Raw genomic sequence first — 13,823 nt, 5'->3', positions numbered from 1 at the left:
TTTCCTGGTAATATCTGTAATAGCTTTTTATCCATATACATATATATTGTTGCCTTATTAATCATAATATTCTTGTGAATGGATTTAAGCTGATTTGTAATAAATAGAAATCTTCAGTAACAAACACTGTGTCCTTGTGTGTCACAGAATATAATCCTTTGAACTCACTGTTGTGACTTATGTGTACCTGCTGCCGTGTATGGATTGTGACAATACTGCTTAGTACACTGCAAGTATCACAGGCAGTGTAGCACTTCACAGACTAATGAAGCTACAGGTAACCAACCGTATACAACTAGGGATTAATTAAGATGGCAATGCGCTGTTGAAAAATAAAAGCTCACAATAATTTGTATTTGCTTGTAAACAAATGTTTCTAGTTTTGTAATATGATGTCACTTAGTTAGTTCATTTCAAACAAGGGACAGCTACGTTATGCTTAGCTAAATGTTAGCAGGATCCTGCAGAAAATCTAAACATTTTGGAGGTAATGATGCATCAATAATTTCAGAAGTCACAAAAATTAAACATTTCTTTATTCCTTTGATAAGCAGACTATCTACTGAGATCTGACATTTATCAGGCTCACTACGAACACAAGTGCACCTCAGTATTTCCAAAGAAATAGTTGCTGAAAGTGCTCTGTCCTGCAGCAGAACTTTGTAAGGACACTTCCTGTTGTGAAAGCTGGAGGAAAGAATAGAATCCCTTAAAAACAGCTTGAAAAAACTGAAGTATTAGCAAATGTTGTGAAATTTACTACAGCTCTCTGCATGTGGATGAGTTACACATACTCAGCAGAATGTTAGAAACTCTGGCAACTGTGAACAGTCACCTTCAGAAAGGTCTGTTATTTATTATTTTACTATGCATTCTTTCTAGGCCTCTAAACTAGGGTGAACTTGGTAAAAGATTATTGTAAACTTGAAGGAAAAATTTCCAGGAAACAATAAGGCAGAGCTTCTGGGGTTTTGTGGGAAATCCCAAATATCTTCTGCTCCCAAGCTCACCAGCAGCAGGCTCAGTCCACTGCTGTCACTGGATTTAAAGGAGTTTTCATTTGCGTTTGTGATAAAATACACATTTTCCCTTCAGTTTCTAAACAAAAAATTAACACAGCCTTACATTTGCTTCCTATGTCAGGAACAATCTGTTAGTACAATTAAGATCAAATTCACCTTTGATTGTATTATTTTAGTAGTGCTGAGCATACTAGCACAGAACAAAGAAGTCTTACAATCTTAGTGCTGGAAGTGTCAAAACTAAATTGATTTAAAACTCTAATAAATAAACAGAATGAAGAACACAATACAGAGGAAAAATTTCACACAGACAAAGATGAACTTTATCACTGAAGAATTTTATAACAAAGAAGGTGACTGAAGAGCTAATGCTAATCACACAGTGAACACCATTCCACCCAACTTGCTTATTTGCTTCTACTCCACCCCTTTTCCAGTGAAACCCCATTTACAGAAGGCTTTAATAAGCCAGTCTAAAGTTAACAAAGTACATTTTAACAACAGGTATTTGCTATCAAATGTAATACTGAAAGACTGTGTTGTTCTAAGACAAACCTGGGAAGCTCAGACTTATAATTAACCCCATAATTAACCCTATCATGTTTGGTCTCAGCTAAACATCGGTAATGAGGTTCAAAGTATTAATGCCGTGTATTACTCTGCATAAAACAGAAGACATGTTACATGTTTATGAAGAACGCAAAGGTTCATAAAGATTAATATATGAACATCACTTTTACCTTTCCCAGGTCAAGAGTAGGGCCGTGTGTATCACAATGTATTAATGACTTGGCAGCTGCTAGGATGAGGGTTTAGAAACACATTAACAACCACCCATCTACCCAAAACTCTGCTCCAAGGCAAGAGACTGCAAGGATCAGCACCAATTACAGAGCATGATTAAATGTGAGGATGGATTTTGTTACAGAGCTTAGACCTTTATCTCCTGTGGAGACCTTTTGAAAATGTTAATATAATTGCCTCTAATTGAAACACACTAGAGTATCTGGATAACATATTATACTTGAGCACAACTTGGAACATTTAAAAAATACTCCAGAAGTAACAAGTAGCAGCAGTGGTGAGCTGTTTTTTAAGGATGATTTTACCTAGAAGCAGCTGTACCTACACTTTTCAGCTAAATATTTCTCTATCTTCCCAGAAGTTATTTTGTGCTGAGTCACACACTCCTATGAAAGTGGTAGTGGGAAGGTAAATTATTTGTGTATGTGAGATTTAGAGGACTGATGCATCTTGCATTTGTAAGCATAAACACACTTACATTGTGTGACTTCTTGATCTCTCCCCAGTTTTGTTCTGATTGTGGGAACACATTTTTTAAATAGGACAATTGCCATCTGCCAAGGTTTCAGTTTTTGTCTTTGAAACATTCTAAGCCTCAGAAAGATTTCCTAAATTATATTCAAAGTTGATTTTCCTGGATTTTAACCTCAGGAACATGGAAGACAACTGCTCTGAAGAGTGGTACATGTAAAGAGATCCCATTGACCTCATCTGACATCGTGAACACACGCCATTTGCCACGTGCCTTGATATTGTAGTGAAAGAGCATATCATCAACCACCACATTTTTAAAGCCCTTTTTCATGATTGAACATGGCCAGTTTCTTCTTTTCTGCATACAAACATACACTTCGTATGCTCCTGGCTTCTCCATCCATCTAATACACAGCCTAAACTCCTTACTACTTATTTCACTAATTATTCACCATGATTCCAAGCATTATGCATTTCTCAGTCACTCTTCAGAGTCTACTCAGATCTACAGTTGTATTAGTGGCTTTATTTCAATTAATATTTAGTTTAACACAAAATACCAACTTAGGCCACATGGCAGTAAAAAAATCATAGGTAAAGCGAACAGTCTCTCATCTTTATGTTATGACCTGTCTGTACAATTCTTACAAATCCACATAACGATATTTTCAACTGGTGATCTTTCTTATTGCATTTTCTACACAATAGGAAAAAACATTCCACATGAATAACTATTACCTGCCGATAAAACCATCAAAAATTCTACTGTTGTATTTAATCACAGTTAAGTGTACTCATTGTTAAACTGGTATTTATGAAAATCTTACTTAGTTTTTATATGCAACCTAGACCCCGGTACACTTTCAACTGTACTTGCTATATGAATCTGGCACAGCCGGATGCTGGTTTCACTTAAAACAATAACAAGTCCTTTTAAAGACTAAATTGGATTAATTAATCTACCATGTATGGAACATTAGCTGCATGGAAGATGCAAAGAAGCAGGTCATAATAAAATTAACAAAAATAGAAACAAAAAGACTCTTTAAAAATACACACATACACATTGAAATAAGCAAACAAATGAAGTGATAGCGGTGGAGAAAAACTAGAAGCCGGTTAGCTTCTAGTTATTGGTTAGTATAATTTTAATTTGCTGTAAAGCAAAATCATTGAGGAATTATTGCTCAGGAAAGCCAATGGTTTTCGCTCTCAAAAGATGAGTTGTTTAGATGAAGAAAGTTTTGCAGACTTCAAATTGACACTGCACAGGATTTGCTAGGGTCAGAATTTTATGGGTAACTGTAACTTCTAAGGGAGGATATTCTCTTCAACAGGACAGGTCTGTGAAAAGCTTTTAGCAGGGAAATGAGCAATGGGAGATTTGCTAATTAGGAAGAGTAATAGTTATCCACAGTTTCATTATAGCAGAGTGGCACATGAGTTTACAGAACAAAGGGAGAGGAAGAAAGAACACAGAAAATGCCAATAAGAATTGAAAACGACACTGAAAAGCATGAAACAGAGAGAGGCAGCAGTATAATCTTCTTCAAGGTAAGATACAGAGAAAAGGGATGAATAGGCAACTTGGGAATGTTGCTGTCTATTCCACTCTGTGTGTGGTCCCCAACTGTTTGTGATGTTGGGAAAAAGTAGAGTATAATGAAAAAAGAGCTGGAAGGCATTAGCTGATAGAAATCTCATACTCTTATACTTTAAAGTGATAAACAGAACATTTGACTGTTTGCAATGAGGACAGGAGGTGTGAGATAATATAGCAGAATTCTAACATATGTTATAGTATTGCTCATATATCTGAGTTTTGGCAAACAGTAGGAGATAACTTATAAGAAGATACTAACAGCCTGTGCATTAACACTGTATTGTGACTCAACACCAGAACAGTGAATGAGGGTGGTAAAATAACATTATCTCTATGAGCAGCAGACGTACAAATACACAGGTACTACCATAAAGATAAGTTATCAGTGACAGACCAAAACCATGTGTTGACTGATGAAAAAATATGACACAAAATTTAAACTGTATTAGTATCTATGATTTATTTCTTACAGGCTCCACATCATTGGCCGTGACTCCAAAAGCATTTTTTGCCTTCTTTCCTTACAACGATGACATGAAGCTATTTCAGCTACTTTTACATTTCAACGCTCTCTAGACTGAGACCTTAAAGACCCCTCTTATAGCACCTGCATTGCCACTTACTTTTGCCTGTCCTTTAGCTTTAAATATCTGCAGATGGTTTCATGTTTATACCAAGCATCTCAGCACCACAGCTATTTCACATCTGGTGTGAATCGCAGACTCCCTAACAAGGAACTCCAGAGGTGAAATTACTCATTCTGCTTAAAGAAAGGGAAAGATGCAGCAATAAGGTTTCTGTGGGAACCAGTTCCCACACATTTAGGTGATCAGAGTAAAGAACAACTCACTGTTTTACAGCAACAGCCCTTCCTCAGGGTTATATAGGTATTCTGACAATCATGAGCTCCAGTGCTTGAGGTAAGTATTTCTTGGCCCTCAGTTTCTAAAGGACCCCATATACACCTTATCTACCATCTGAAGACACCGTATATATGCAAATTTTAAAATGTGTGCATATATGTATACATATACATTCAAAACAGTTTAGAAAGTCATTGACATCTTGAGATAAATGATCATTTCTTCTACTACAGATCCCTGATTAGCTTTGACTATTTGATTCTAATTGGATATTAAGGACTCACAACTAGCAACAGAGATGGGCCTTCAAAGCCTTCCTGATCATAAAATCATATTGCTATGCAATAAAAGTATTCAGTTTAGGTTAATCTACTATGAAATTCTCTTTTACACAAACTAATCCCCAAATAGTTCTAGGTTGAAACTGCTTTTGAAAGGAGCTCTACGAACTTAAAATTCTGCTCTGATTTGGTGGGAATGACTGAAATCAGTTAAATAAATAATTAACAAGTTCAGTAAAAAAAACTACTAATTTAACCACTGGGAAGAAAGCTTTAGGTGCTAATTCTCAGATGGAACAAAGAATATAAGTGGATTCATTCAGCTTTAGCCCAGCCTCTGTGGAAGTAATGTAAGAAGGATGTTGAAAATATTTACTTATTCATTCCTGGGAGGACAAATGACTACCAGAAAGGCTGTCTTTTTTTGTTAGTAAATCTGACATCAAAAGGTTTAGCAGTAAAATCTGCCCAACCTACAGAAATTTCACTTATCCTAGGATGAATGGAATATTCCTCATTGTTTTAACAGAAGTTGTGCAGGGGCAGAGAGACTGCATAATGTCCTCAAGAAATCCAGCCATCTTGAAATAACTGTCGTCTCACATATGGAGTTAATGGCTTAAGACTCATTTGAGTAAGGTTCTGATCAATGGCATCGAATAATAAAAATACAGAAAGAACACCCAGTTTTATTGAGTAAATTAACATATTTCTCTAACAGAAGTGGAAACTTTTTCCATTTTGTATTTTAAGTTACACTTGTAGAGTCCCTTCTCAGTAAGAAAGTTCTAGACAATAATGTCATTACTTTTATGATAAGGATAATAACAAATGAAGAATATTTTCTACTACTCATAAATCACCTTACTGTCATGTTGAAGATTAATGGGATAAAACATAATACCACGAAGCTGAATTTCTAGAGTGGGCAGCAATTCTAGGCCACTTTGTCTAGTCATGTTTACTCTGTGCTCTTACTAGCCTTGTGGACCAGCAGTACCACACTTAGCATTGTTTACTGTTGTCACAATACATCAAGGAAATCAGAGCAGGAATTTCAGCCCTCAAGGACAGGTAGGTTTTAGAAAGCAGATTTCCTTACTCTGGGTAACAGGGTTTTAGCTGTATAGTAACTGGTACAACTATGTGCTGTTTGCTATTCCACAAGAATTTCATATGGAAATGAACTCTGGACCAGGCTTGTTTAGGAACAGCCCTTTAATTAGTATTTCCCATTGGCTGTCTCTAAAAAGCACAGACTTACTGTAAAGGAGGACTGAACTACTGTAAAGACTTCTCTTTATCGTCAAGACAGAGGCAGGTACTTGACCATTTACTGGCATGAGCTGCTCCTGTGGTGGATGGTGAACAGGATCCCTCTATCCCACGGTTTCTGGACAGTTCTGTTTAAAGTACCCTCATGCGGATATGTATGAAAATTTGTTTTGGGTTTTGATGCGCAAAAGGGAAACTGAGAATTCCCCTAGTTTGGAAGATAAGGGTAAAGGTTAACAACAATTTAGCATTAACAACATTTTACAGTTAAAAAAGAAGTTCGACTTTCATACAGTGGCAGAACATAGCTCCTCTACAGGACAGAATTTGCTACTTGAAGATCAAACCTCAAGTTCTTGGGGATAAACCCTTCTGCCTCCTGCTTTCATACACCATCCTGTTAGATGTTCTCTTCCTATACTCACTTCCAAGTTTACTTCATGAGTTTTACCCTCATAGACATTGCTTCTGCATAACCCCTTGCTTCCCTGATATCCTTCTCCTGTATCACCTCTCAGAGATTCCACCACATCCTTAACATTTATCTCAGTTCTAGCACAATTGTGTTTCCTATCTTCGTCTGAATCTGAATAGGTCCAAATGATAAAACAACAATTCCACCAAGTGTTAGTTCTCAAGGCTGCAATTTACTATTTTCAAATAAAGGTTAACAATTTTTTAAACTGGGATTTTTTTCACAATGTGTTCTTACAAACATATAACTGACACGTACAGCTGACCACTTCTGCTCAGGCTGAATAAAACTCTGCTTTCAGACAGCTAAACACAGTAACTCTCCTGCATCTAGCATTTTTGTTGAAGACAATGGTAGGAAGATTTTGGCTTGCCAGCTTGATAATTATACTAAATTATATTGCAGCATGAGGACTGGTTAGATTAGCAAATATATGCCTATTGTTTGACAAAAATAGGGCGACAAGTTTCTCCATATGTCTTTTTTTTTTTTTTTCTTTTTCCTATTTGATGATTAGACTTGAACTTTGCATTACTGGCCAGTACAGCAAGCCATTTGTTTGCCAATTACCGCTATAAGCAGATTGTGAGTGCTCAGATCTTCCAAACAAATGGCTACAGCCCATAAACAGAGCAGCTCAGCAGTGCACACTCAAAAAACAAAATTTATCACACATTCATGTCACTTGTAATGCTCAGTGCATTCCAGACATGGAGCATGTACTGTAAAATATACACATGTTAAAATTGCTGACAAGATGCATCAAGATGAGTAAGCATGCAGAAATCACTCAAAGTGTTTATTCATATATGTCTGCTTGGGAATTCCCAGATAAAAGCATGGGAGCCATAAAGAGTATTTCCTATTATGATTCTAATCTAGGTTCTTAGTTTTATGAAAATGAGAATTTTATTGATTAGTTTGAGGTGTTGTGAGTTATGTTCACATTATACTTTTTCAAATGCATACATCTTCACATAGATTTACTTCAAAACTGAAAATCTCAGCCCAGTAATTCCTTTCCTTGGGACTTTTATGGAATTGCTGCATGAAATTTTGTAATAAAATACACCATCTAAACAAACTAACAAAATACTCTGACTAATTAATGATTCAGGAAATAACATTCATTGTAGCAGTCGTGATTCTTTGTGTCAATATCATAATGGAAAGAAAAAGAAGTTTCAGAAAAATCTAGCCTTTTATGTCTTTTCAATGAGATTCATCAAGACTGGGTGTACTAAACGCACAAATGTCCTTCCTTGAAAGCCTTTCAAATGCTCAATTAGCACTGGAAGCTCTAGACCCGTGGAGAAGAATGAAACGAAGGTCAGATTTTGTGAACCAACATTTCCCCCCTCTGATGAGTAATGAATTACAGTGAGCAACCACAAAGCAGGCATAGTCCTGGAAGAGCAAATTTCTGAGCAATGTGCTGAAAAGGTTTGACTGCCATCTACAGATAGTAACAGTAAGTGCAGTGGTAGCAAACAAAAATATACAAGCCTCATAAACATCCAGGGTAAATATTGGAGGAAAGCTAATTATTCACATATGTATAGAATGCAACTATTTTGAAAATCTTCTGTTTTTCTGGTAAAAATGTAACTGCAAAGAAACAGCAGTTCCTTTCTTTCTGTAGAGTGTGTTGAGGCCTACTGGTTGCAAACTCAGCCTCTACTACCAGATGCACTAGATAGAAATAGATGTTTAGATGTAGAGCTTAGGGATATGGTTTAGTGGGGACTGTTAGCGTTAGGTCAGAGGTTGGACTCGATGATCTTGAGGTCTCTTCCAACCTAGAAATTCTGTGATTCTGTGTGATTCTGTGAAATGCAAAGTAGCACTATTTTACATATATTTAAGCTAGTAATTATTAAGTGCTGATTTTCACATAAGAAATTCTCAATCAAAATGTTTTAACACCTAACACCTATTTATTTTAGTTTCCACTTAGGTCAAGCTTTAAAAATGCCTTCCTCTTTGTTTGCTTCCATACATGTTTTGGAGATAATTTGACACATTATTTTCATGAAAACTACATTTTGATTAAATAGACTGTATAAGTGAAATATTTCCTATAGTTCAATCTGGTTTTTACTGTACATTCTTTGGCACATTTTTGCGTCATAGAGTGACGTTCATGTTAGAGAGACACAGCTATAGCACTATCCTGAGAACTGAGAAACAGGAGTTTAGCAGCTTGGTAAGATATAGTATGAAAAATGTATTACTAATTTCAATTAGTAATTAGTAATAGATTTCAGGGAAATCATGTGTCTGATTTTACTGAATGTATCTACATGAGAACACAGCACTAAACAAACAAACAAAAAAGATATTCCTTAGTTCCCAGACTGATTAGCATCTATGGACCAAAGTTACAATGAAGTCCCATGCAAATACAGGTGCCAGATTCAGACTATTTAGTGAATGCAGCTAAGTCACTCTAAGGATGATAAGGATATCTAATGAAATAGATAGACCAAAACTGAAAACCAAAGCAGGTTAATCAATTAATGCCTTCAAGTGCAACAAAAACAGCTTTAGAATGCTATTTAACATTTTTTTTTTTTTTTACTTTTTTTTTTTTTCTTTTTTCTTCTGCATTCAACATGCAGTTTTTCACCTGGTGTATACCAAATTGTGAAAACGACCTTTTGGTAACATGTTTAAAGGTACTTGTACAGGTAAGGCATTCATTTATTTTTATTTCTCCTTCCTTCTGATTGACACAGGCGTAGAGATGAATCATAAAATTTGTGGAAAAGGGAACTCTGAACTACAGGACAATCAGCCCAAATGTAGTCCCCAAGAAAGTCACAGACTAAATCCTCCTGGAAGCCGTATCAGGGGCAAGGACAAGAAGATGGCTGGGAACAGCCATCATAGATTTACAAAATCACACCTAACTAACACATTCGTCTCCTTCTAAAAGGAGACGAATGGTTCAGGCAAGTTCAACAAATGTTGTTTACCTTTGCTCCAGCAAGGCCTTTAACATGCTTTTGTTAGATGGATTATAAAGACAGTGGAAAACTGCCTGTACTGTGAGGTTCAAAGGGTTGTGATCAGCAGTATGAAGTCCAGCTGGAGCCTAGCCACTAGTGGCAATTCCCAGGAGTCTAGTATGGCTAATACTACTTATAGTATCCAGACAGATGATGGGACGGAGGGATACACTGGATGTTTAAGGTAAACCCAAAAATCAGGGTTGCAAATTATTTGCAAGGCTGCTATTTAAAACAACAGGTCCGAAAAAGGGGATGACAGAAACTTCACAATGATCAACAAAGGCAAATGTAAAGTCATATACCTGGTGACAGAATAACCCTCAGTAACAGCATAGGCTAGAGGCAAAATGCAGGGCAGCAGACCTGCAAAACAGGACCTGGTGTCCCCTGCAAATCCCCTGGTGTCACGCAAGGTGGGCGTGAATCAGCAGTATGCCTTGTGGCAAAGCAATCAAGTATTGCTGATTGATTTTTATTAGCAAAAGGTAAAGGGAAGTCATTCTTCCCTTCTATTCAGCACTTGTATGATGACCAGATCTGTATATATTTTGTCTATCCACTACAGCAAAAAAGACTGATACATGGCGCAAGTTCATTTGAGATCCACCAGACTACTGGGAGTCTATACCACATGATGTACAAAAAATCCTGAGGTTCTACAATCTTAAGAGTGTAGGAGTGGAAAATCTTATTGCTGTTGTCAATTACTTCATAGAAATGTCTAGAAATGAAGTAGCCAAGCTCTTCTTGCAGATGCACACTGGCAGCATAAAAGACAAGCTGCAACACCGTGGACACTAGTTCCAACAAATGGAGTTCTCACAAAGCAGTCAAACACCGAGCCAGGCTGCCCACAGAGCTGCTGGGGTCTACTCACTGAAGATGCTCAGAATTCTGCTGGACAGGGTCCAGAGCCACCTGTCCTGAAAATTAAAAACTGAGATGTCAAAATACTTTTATATCCTCAGGTGCAAGACATCTGCTTGTACCCAGTGATCTCTATAAGTGCCGTTAGGACCTTTCCATCTCCTTCTGTTCTAAGTCCACTTGTCTGATGATCATTATCAATGTACTGCATTGTACAGCAAAGAACTATCTCATGGGGTAACATAAAAACAGTGTACAAAAGCTTGTCTGAGCAAGATGCCAGTCGATAAGCTTTTAAAGGTAACACAGAGAAGCTATGTTTATCTACAGAGTATTTCCCGGATAATGCACTGTCCTCTGCTAATCTGCCTACATTCTCTCAGCATCCATGCCTTAAGCATATCTCTGAATTTTTATTTACATCACATTTGCAGTATTAAAAATGTACATAAATTCTCTTTCCTAAGGAATCTTTCCATAAGGTAATTTTAAAATACTCGATACGTAGCTTTCCATTTCACTAGATAAGCCAAAGCTGACAAAACTATGCTATTTTACAGGGCAGATGGACACGTTCTCCTTTTGCACGTTCCTTCAGTTTTCTGACAGTTGTAGTTAACTACTATTTGAACCAGTATGAGACAACTGGGAAGTTCTTTGACAATTTATGCTCTTTTATTATTACTTTTTTTTTTCATAACTATACCTTACTACAAGCACTAGAGTGGAAAAGAGCTTCCATCATCTACTACTTAAAGTAAATCAGTCCAACAGAATCTATGAGTACTGATATTAATCTTTCTAATACACAATTCTGTTAACAATGTAAGCTTAAGTATTAACCATAAGTATTATCTAAATATATTCAAAAAATGTGCAATTTCAATTGAATTCATAACATAGGATATTAAAATTGGATGAAATATAAGTACTGCATATTCAAATTCTATGAAAATATATACACCATGGAAAAGAAAAGAAGGTCTGTTTGCACATGGCCATGGAAATGAGGAAAGGAAAATAAAGGTGTACTTAATTTAGATATTGAGACTTTTTTCTTACCTGAGTACCCAAACAAGCAACCATCATGTGAGTGAGAAGTTTAGCTGCAAACATTGCACACCTGGTGCAGAAAAGATGGGAGATTATAGCCAAAGCAAAACCTACACAGGAACAAGAAAAATTAAAATTTAAGGTTTAGACTAATAAGCTCTGCCAGATAAGGACAACAATGTTGGATCTCGTGAATGTACCGATAATTATAATATATATATTTATATTACTGAATATATATAAATATGAATATTTATATATATATATAAATGAAACAAAACTTATGAGGAGACATTAACTTTGTTTCACACTGGCATCACTCATGAACATCTAGCATCTTTTAACATCTATTTAAGCTTTTCATAGGACTGGGGCTAAAATAATTGCATAATGTAAAAAAAAGTCACTTTTGCAAAGTTTTTGTTTGTTTTTAAGTTTCTGCATCATATGGATAATTGTCATAATAATCAATAGACAATTAATATAAGCATTCAGTGTTCATATTAATGTGATCAGAAAAAGCTTTCAGTAATAAATTAAGAAAATAAATAAATGCCTCCAGATAGGTAGCACTGCTTTAGGAGATTTAGCTCTATACCTTTTTAAAAACCAGTCTCTCATTTGTGTTCACCGTAGAAATCTGAGAAGGTGTCTATCTGTTCACTAATTCATTGTGTGCACGAATAAAACTGAAACGGGAAGGCTTCTTACTTAACAGTAAGGAGGTTTTGGAAGAAGGACCCTGGGTAACCTGAACCAATAATAAAAACAGTACTGAAGCTCATGTAGAGTTAATTGTATATTTCCACACCCCAGGAAGGGGGTGGATTTGGATCCTTAAGACAGATTTTTTATTCTCTTTTGAGACAGGTTGATAGCTCAATTATAAGCATTTGTAAGACATGAATGAAATAAATCATTTCAGAAAGAATCAGTTCTAGACTTTCATTTATTAGCTAGTGATAATTGTATAACCATCTAAATAAGAAAATCAGAAACAAATTGTTTGATTTCACTGTGATTTTTTTTTTTAATTCTTTACAATAAGGTAGCGATGCTAGAGAAATAGCTAATACCCTTACAGTTCTAAAATCTAAAGCTACTGGTAAATTAGTAAATTCAATTATATATACTCACATAAAGAAATACCTTCAGCCACCTAAAGATGCTGAAAGACATTGCAGTTAGGCAAACCTTGAACTAGGATAAACTGTTTAAAAATTTTAATATATGCTGATGGCACAAGCCTGAAATAAATGACAAGTGCCAAACAAGGATCCGTAGGTCTTTATTGCCTTCAATTCAGCAAAGTATTTCTCTCAGCTTTAATTTCAATGGCATATTGGCTTCCTTTTTATTGTCTTTTCTTCACTTTCTATAGTATTTTGCATTCTATGGCATATTTGTCTCAACAATTTACTATTTTTCTCCATGCAAAGTGGTAACTGTACCTGTTCATTATAGTTTGTCTTTTTACTTATTCATTTATTTTTAGCTAACACAATCTAGGCTAGAAGATAACTTTATTTTAAAATCTGATTTTTTTTATCTCCTCAAATTTTCTCTTATTACTGTTCAATGAAACCATCTGTTTGTATTAAGAAGGTGAAAATCTGTGTGGTTGTGGGGTGAATCTCATTTATTGTCTTTTTTCCTTCTCTCCATCCCCACCTCCACCCCCCCCAGCTGACATTTTAGAGTAAATAAGCAGACTGCCTTCAGTCTGTTAGGGCAGTTTGCTGACAGGATAAATAGGTGATATAGCTGCTTACACTGTTTTTACTTTTTTATGATGGAGATGTGATGTTGTATAGGCCACAAGGAGCAGATCTAGAACCCCATTTAAGTGCCTGAGGGCTAACTAAAGAATCTCTTTCATATGCTTTCTTGGTGATCTCATCTCTCTCAGATTCTGCTTGCGCAATGTCCATCAAGAAACAAAGAAGAAAGTATTTTCATCCAGAATTGCCTGCAACAAAAGGGAACTGACTGCTGTGTGAAAGCCTTAATTTCAATAACCTTCAGAAACCATGCAGGGTTTAAAATTTAGATCTTATTGTCTGAGGCTTTGTGCCTTCTGCAAATACCATAG

General features: G+C 36.0%; 1 protein-coding gene across 1 annotated transcript in view; it reads right to left on the bottom strand.

Annotated features, from left to right (window-relative positions):
* ADGRV1 (adhesion G protein-coupled receptor V1) overlaps positions 1-13,823 on the bottom strand; it is a 298,863-nt gene that overhangs the window by 140,475 nt on the left and 144,565 nt on the right. Inside the window, exon 90 of the mRNA XM_084504535.1 lies at positions 11,741-11,841. Coding sequence (XP_084360661.1) covers positions 11,741-11,841 — 101 coding nt within the window. The remainder of the gene's footprint in view (positions 1-11,740; positions 11,842-13,823) is intronic.

This window comes from Aythya ferina (assembly GCF_964211825.1).
Source record: "Aythya ferina genome assembly, chromosome: Z".
NCBI lineage: Eukaryota > Metazoa > Chordata > Aves > Anseriformes > Anatidae > Aythya > Aythya ferina.
Note: the sequence above shows the minus strand (reverse complement) of the source record. Positions and strands in the feature narration are given on the sequence as shown.